The 7,586-nt window shown below is 40.2% G+C and overlaps 1 protein-coding gene and 1 pseudogene across 1 annotated transcript in view; one reads left to right on the forward strand and one right to left on the reverse strand.

The window, feature by feature from the left end:
• Positions 1–1,522, forward strand: part of LOC102209860 (1-phosphatidylinositol 4,5-bisphosphate phosphodiesterase delta-1-like) — a 7,723-nt gene extending 6,201 nt beyond the window's left edge. Inside the window, exons 9-12 of the mRNA XM_013912685.1 lie at positions 11–189; positions 281–413; positions 494–643; positions 870–1,522. Coding sequence (XP_013768139.1) covers positions 11–189; positions 281–413; positions 494–643; positions 870–961 — 554 coding nt within the window. The 3' untranslated portion in view covers positions 962–1,522. The remainder of the gene's footprint in view (positions 1–10; positions 190–280; positions 414–493; positions 644–869) is intronic.
• A 939-nt stretch (positions 1,523–2,461) lies between these two features.
• The window catches only part of LOC102211598 (CTD small phosphatase-like protein), a 23,005-nt pseudogene continuing 17,880 nt past the window's right edge, over positions 2,462–7,586 (reverse strand).

Raw genomic sequence — 7,586 nt, forward strand, 5'->3', positions numbered from 1 at the left:
TTTTTTTAAGTGGCCTTAAACTTCCAGACTCCCTGTACAGACATGGATATGAACCAGGGCAGATTCCTGGTTAATGGCAAAAGCGGCTACATCCTGAAACCAGCCTTCATGAGGGACGTAGCCACAGAGTTTGACCCCATCACCCTGACCCGAGGAGACTGGCTGAAGCACAAGACCCTGCATGTCATGGTGAGGTCTTCATTGTGCAGACACACAATGGAGTTATTTGATTTCCTTTGAGTCCCGTTTAAAGTTGAGATCATTCTTCACCTGCCAATAGGTCATATCAGCTCAGCAGCTTCCCAAAGTGAACCAGAAGAAGTCCTCCATAGTAGACCCGCTGGTTAAAGTGGAAATCTATGGAGTGCCAGCTGATGTCGCAGAGAAAGAGACCAAACCTTTTGATAACAACGGTACCTCACGTTCACGTCCTTTGTTTTATTTTAATGTGTCCGCGATGAATCAAGACAATACAAAATTTTCTGTTTTGAAGGCTTTAACCCTTCCTGGAATGAGAACTTCCAGTTTGACGTGTATGTGCCGGAACTAGCATTGGTCCGCTTCAGCATCGAAGACTATGACTCCAGTACTGATAATGACTTTGTCGGGCAGTACACGCTTCCCTTCAACAGCTTGAAAATGGGTGAGTTTTGCTGTATTTGTCAAGTCCTTTTTTTTCTCCTTACTATAATCCAGTGATGTGAAACCACTGATAGTCAGTTATTCATTTATGAAGTGTGAAAACAGAGATGGGGAAGTGTCCCTTCTCTGTGGTGTGACATAGAGAACCCAATTCATCCGCTCCACAAGGAGCACTTCATGTTGTCCTGTGCCATCACTGACCGCAGCCCCTTTGTGCTCCCACACAGGATACAGACACGTGCCGCTGTTCAATAAGAACGGAGACCTACTCCCCTCAGCCGGACTTTTTGTACACATTATGGTCCTGGATGCCGAATAAGAAGTCTCCAACTCTAGGACCTCCTTTCTACAGCCATGTTTTAAATTTTTATCTTTCATTTTGGCTTCACAGTTTTAGCTCATGATTAACTTATTGCTTTAATTCTAATCAAAGTCGAATTGCGACTTTTCTCTCTTCAGCCTAGAGATTCTGATTTGCAGCTGAATGTTGGTTGTATTGGGAGGTGGGTACACATGCACACGCTCTAGGGCTCCCTAGACTTTATAACACTCCATGTATATATGACACTTCACTTTTACAAATTGGGTTAATTCGTACAAGCAGCACTCACTACATACCAACTTCAGTTTGCATTAGGATGGAACTTTTTAAACTGCTTGTCCCTTATTTTTAAGTCTGTTCAATGTCTTTTTTTTTTCCTTTTTTTTTAAAACCTTTTCATCTAAATGACAATTTTGACTTTTAGAGACACACAGGCCAATGTGAAAGCTATAGTCTGTTTTCATCAGTAATTTTAGTCATCCATTATGATCATTTCTCATGTAACATCTTGACTTTGCCTCTTTTTGTAAATCAATATGAACACATAAAAATGTTAAACACAATCATCATCAAGCACTGTATTCATCTATGACTTAACAGTCCTCATCCAGTGGAGCCACAATGAATGATGCAGCATTATAGTCCTTATAAACCTCCCCAATCTCCCAACTCTGTGACAGCGACGATACCTGTATATACCAGTCTCCGGCTGAAACATCTTCATGAACTATTTAATTTTATGCAAACAATACTAGAAACCAGTTTGCAGTGAGCCACATCTGCCTTTCCCTAGAAGGAAACTACCTTGTGAACTTTGGATACACCCTATGTAAACAGTCACAGCAACGATGCACACAAACGGAGAGCTCCTGTTGAATGAAAACCTTTAGGAGTTATTTTACATCTTAATTGTGTAAAGTTGCTCAAAAATAGTTTGTACAAAAACGCATCGCAGGACTTCTTCCAACAGACGGCTATCCTTTCCACCGTCATCAGCTTCACAAGAGCGTTTGGTTGTTGCTAGACTGACAGTTATGTTAGTCAAAGCTCTAAATATCCACCGTACACCACCAAACAAACTGAGTTAACCATGTAGTACCTAAACAAGGTTAGCAGAGCCCAAAGGTTAATCACACCGTTACCATCTTTCAGCTTGTTATAAGAAAACATGAACCCACCGCTGCCAGCTCACTAAGACAAAACAGAAACAGATGGTGTTAGTCTGATGACAGAAGACAGGCAACAATCCTCCAAAAATGTGCTTTTATTGTGACATGTCTGAAAGGAACGGTAAAAATAAATCAGGTCGACTGTAAAAGACAGAAAACGGTGACATTCTCAACTTGCAGTAAACATACCATATGAGGTACAGAGATGGTGGAAAACGCAGTCACGCCAGACTGAAGTGAGGATCTTTGGCCTTAATTCATGAACCACATCAGATGTGTGACAGGGGGCAGAGGAAGAAAAGAAAGGAAAAAAAAGACATGACAATTGTTTCAATGAAGCCATTTATTAAAGAAAATAAAGGGGGAGAAGGTGATGCTCAGAATGACATGCTGCCAAAGTAGGAAAAGAAAAAGTGAGGAAATTGATAAAAAAAAACAAAAAAAAAACTCAAGTGTTTTAGAACTTTGGTGTTAACTTAATACAAAATGAAGAATGTGATTATGAGTGAAGTGACAAAAGGAAAAGTGAAAGGCAGCACACATGAACGAACATACACACACACACGCTCACAATCGTCCCGATAGGTGGGACGAGACCTGACTTATTTTTCTTACCAAAGGCAAGAGAGCAGGAAAATACCGATCTGAAAGGATATAGGAACAAAAAGCTGGATATAATGGGTAATATGCAACTTTTCAAACCCAAATACTGACAACATGTAGGTAGAAAAATATATCACAATGATACAAACAACATTTTCAGAGAAAGGTCATCATTGAGAGGTTGAGAAGACCAAACGCTCCTTATTTAAAAACAAAAACATTGCACTGAAACCATCGTGAGCTGCACACTCGCAACACAAATGCTTATGCGAAGAGAATGAAAATGTCTGAAGGAGCAGCAGCCTTTTAACTGGGGGCGTAAAGTTGGAAATTATTAGTGTCTCTTAAATATAAACCCACAAACCAAGCAGTAAAGGTTTGTTGGAGGCAAACAATCCCTAGATGGCACCATAGAGCTTTTCACATCCTCCATTTTACTGTTACACAACCCACCAGAGCCAAATATGCTCTACATATATGGCTGATCACTTTTCGCACTCCATAAGAAAATACTAGAGATGATGCTAAAACAGGGAGGTGTAACCTTGGAAATAATGAAGAAACATTGCTTTGTGCCTCCACAGGCAGTAAGGCATTAATGCCATGATGAGGTTGTTCACAGTCCTGATGCAGTGCCCCAGTAGTGTTTCATTTAGAGCTGGACCCAAACATTGTTTTTGGAGGAGGGGGCTGTCTGGATGGGCCCAGACTGAGCACCCATCTGCAGGCTTGGAAGGCGTCCTTTTGCTCCACAACAGGGGTTTCTTACTATAGAGACACAGGTAACCACAATTGTCTACCTTTTCTGAGATAAACCAATCAAAATTCAAGTTGTTTCAGCACTGCAACACTTACATGTCACCAGACCAAAAAACAAACTAGTAGATCTAAATATTATATGGATGTCCGGTTTCTGGATCCACTCATGTGGACAGAGAATGTTACAGTGGTCTTACTTTAACAAACCCTCACTGGTTAATTTATTCAAGTGCTCTAACCCAAGTGCCCAAACCACCCTCCCCCTCCAAAATAAAAGCGGTTATTGCCATGGAAGCTAATGTTGCAGCATTCGGTTTGCTGGGCTCCTCTCTTATGTAGGCACTGAGGTGAAGAGCAGTTTAAAAAAGGAAGGGGAAAAAAGGAGTCTGGGAAAATAAACGCCACAGGTGGCATTTCCATTAGACTTTTTTTTTTTTTTTTTTTTAATTACAAGGGCTGGACAAGGGCAGGCCACCACTGTACATCAGGGGAATGGTGTGATTTAAACACTGTCCAGACTCTGACACTCAACCCTATTCTGTAAAGACACTGATGACATGGAAAAACTGAAAACATGGCACTCGACCTATTTGCTGTAAGATCCTGGACCAGTTTAAAAACACTAAAGAACACCTTTGCAAATGTGTACAATTTCAGAGGAAGTTCTGCCCTCTAAGGGTGAAGCTGCACCACTTGTGTGCATGCACACACACAAAAGGGTTTTTTTTTTTAAGTGATTAAAAGCTAGCCATCTGATCTTGTAATATTAAAACAAACAAATTTGACATCTATTTGTCAAAATAATAAAACCTATCATGTTATTCTTACAACTAATAGACTAACAGTTGTAGCTCAACCCTGGTACGGATATGAAGCCTGTTTAAAAAAAACAAAGAAAAGAAAGAAAAGTTCCTTATTTGGCAAATTATTAAAAAAACAAACAAACAAACAAGGAAATGGCACATCTTTAGCCGAGCTTTCAGATGAAATTATCAAGCGCAAAGAACTACTGGACTTGCTGCAGGTGGGGCGTGAATGTCACAACTGCATACATCCTCCGTTTCCTAAAACAAAATCAACCATTTCTACTTATAATGAAAGCTGAAAGAAACAAAGTCACATCTATATAATGGCACAAGCTTACTGGGAAAACAGAAGAACACTATGAGACAACTGCCCAGCGTTTGATGACCAAAAAAAACAAAATAGTGAATTCAAACTTTCATATAAAGATATTTGTGTGTCCACTTTAAAGCATATCTGTATGTGAAAAGACCAGAGTACTCTGGAAATATGCCATGTAGAAAATATCTCCCCATATAAACAACAGTCACACAAGGCACTTCATTAAGTATGAAAAGAGAATCACAGTCCTTTCTACTACCAGAAATTGCCTGCATAGCAACAATATGAGGACAAAATCTTTTCAGACTTTTGTGTGGTACCACAAAAGAAGTCTCAGACAAAAAGTTGTTTTTGTTGTCGTTTTTTTTGTTTTGTTTTTTTTCCTTGCGTTTAAAATAAGCACTTCACCAAATAGTAAAACTTGGTTGATTTGAAAATAAAGATTAAAAAAAAAAGAAAAAAAAGAAAATAAAGATTAAAGTTCGTTCCTCTTAGTATTTTGTCCCCGATATTATCAGCTTAGGACACTCTACATACTTTCTGGTGTGGTTTTTATTATTTTTGTGAGACACAGTGCTCCTGGGATTTTGAATGTTTTTGTTTTTCTGATGGCACTCAGAAGGCAGCCGGTCGCCAGGAGATGAGATCAGAGACAGGGTTATGATGTTTTCCACAGTGAGACTCCAAGGCGTCCCCTTAGTGTGGGAGGATCTGCCCAAGTCTGAGAGATACGGTCGTAGAAAGGAACAGAGATCAATACAGGAGACTGGTGGGCACAGGCGGTAGTGTGGGCTGTCCTGCTACCTGCTCCTTAGATTCTGCAGGACTCCGTAAACCTCTTCTTCTTTGCTGAGTCCCTCAAAGAAAGGCAGCAGGTCCAGGAGTTCTGTGTCATTCATATCGTCAAACCAGGACTGAACTGGGACCTGAGGAGAGGCACAAACCACTGAAAGTTAGCCTTAAGATGTACAGCTGAATGACAATTACAGCATAAAAATGCAGACACGTTAAGCAAATTAGGAAAAGTACACTACTGGAGAAAATGAATTCTAGTGCTCTTAATAAATTATTCTGATCCTGATTGATAAATACCACAAGAAACCAAAGAAATTATGTAACCGCTCAATAACATGATTATTTTAAAGACGAGAAGCAAGTACTTTAAAACAGAAACTAATCACTGACACACAAGTCAGAAACACAAAACTAAGTTGTATAATAAAAAACAAAACAAAAACAAAGTATGAACATTGTTATAAAATGATCTATGAGCACAAGAACTTTCTTAGTGTCTGCCCTGCCTCACAGCCAGGGGAAATGTGATGGTGAGACAAAGCTAGAAAATGGTGTGGAAGATCAGTGACCAACTCAGCATGAGTCCAAAACACAGCTGCTGCAGAAATCAGAAGAAAGGCTGCAGAGGCCATCCTCCTAAAATGATGCCACAGGCAGTGAAATACCTACAGATACAGGTATTTTGCATAATGTCACACTCTATGGAAGGGCTTCGGGAAGAAAATAAAACCAAAAGGCTTAAGACTGTCACGTCTGGCTCAGTGAAATGTATCTGGTGTAAGAATGGCCAGGATCACCAGAGACAGTGAAAACCAGAGGTGTGAGTGTGATGATGTGAAGCAGCATGAGAGCAAAAGGTGTTGGACAGACAAAGACACAAATGACATTTAATAGGCGGCACTGTGAATGCCTGAGGCTACACCAAAATACTAACTGCAGATGTTTGACAAAAGAGAGGATTATTCCAGCCAGGTGACGTTTCAAAGCACACTGCTAAAATTACACGAGATTCTAAAGAGAAAAAAAAAAAGAAAAAACTATGTCCTGTACAAGTATGAGGCTTATTTAAATCCAAAAGATCACTGCTGGGATATTTTCAAGAACCCCAGAGCAACTCAGCTTCTGCAGCAAAGAGCAGCTGAGCAGCTTTTTTCCCTCCTCTTTCTAACTTCTGTTGTTTTCCATCATCATATTCAGCATGCAACAGAAGGCTACTTTGTAGCAAGAAAAATTCAGAGTCTAACAGACGCAGTGCTGAATGTAACAAATATATTGGAGGATTGGGAACTCACAGCATTTTCTGGATGGAAAATATAAGAAGCAGGTGAATTATCAACAATGATAACATTGTGGAGTTCTCGCCCCAGCCGGCTGAGATCTTTGACGTAGTTGCCTCGGTGAAAAACACAGGATTCTCTGAAGAGCCGCGCTTGAAACACGCCCCACTGGTCTAGCAGGTCTGCCACAGGGTCTGCATACTGTCCAAGCAAAACAAACAGAGGAGAAGCAAACGGTTTTTAAAACAAGGAATATAATAAGACTAATATGACTTGTGAATGTTGGGACGATATACATCACATCTTTATGATCACATGTTTCAACTAGAAACAAAAACAACTCACAAAAGCTAAACGCTACACTAGGTTTCCAAAAGGAAGCAAAGCATGGTGTCCCTCATAACAGCACTTGATTAACAGGGAAGGTGCCACTATGCCATAACACAGAAAAGCGCATTCTAGCTTTTAAGGAATATCTGTTTCTAGAGAGGAATTATTCCCACAGCACAGTTTCTTTTGCCTCATTCATTACACTTACCCATGCATTACTGGCTAACATGATGGAGTGACAGATGCAGAGCATAATAACGGAGATGTAAAATTCAGAAAGCAGAAAATTAACGATGTTCACAGTTCCACAGGTACCACTGGCTTGTAACCAAAACACACGTCAAAACAGAAAAAATGTCCACATTTGAACATACCTTGGCAAGACTGGCTGTGAAGAGCACACATTCAAATAGTTCTCCCATCTTTTGAAGAAACTCATCCACGTGTGGTCTTTTCAGCACATACACCTGCAAGATAGATCATTGCTTTTAAGACCAGGGGTCCGTTCTTCGTACCTCGCTAAGTAAGTTAGCTGGATTTGATTGTTGACGATTTCGCGTGATC

The sequence above is a fragment of the Pundamilia nyererei genome, unplaced genomic scaffold (assembly GCF_000239375.1).
Source record: "Pundamilia nyererei isolate P.nyererei 1_Seehausen unplaced genomic scaffold, PunNye1.0 scaffold00098, whole genome shotgun sequence".
In the NCBI taxonomy this organism is placed as follows: domain Eukaryota; kingdom Metazoa; phylum Chordata; class Actinopteri; order Cichliformes; family Cichlidae; genus Pundamilia; species Pundamilia nyererei.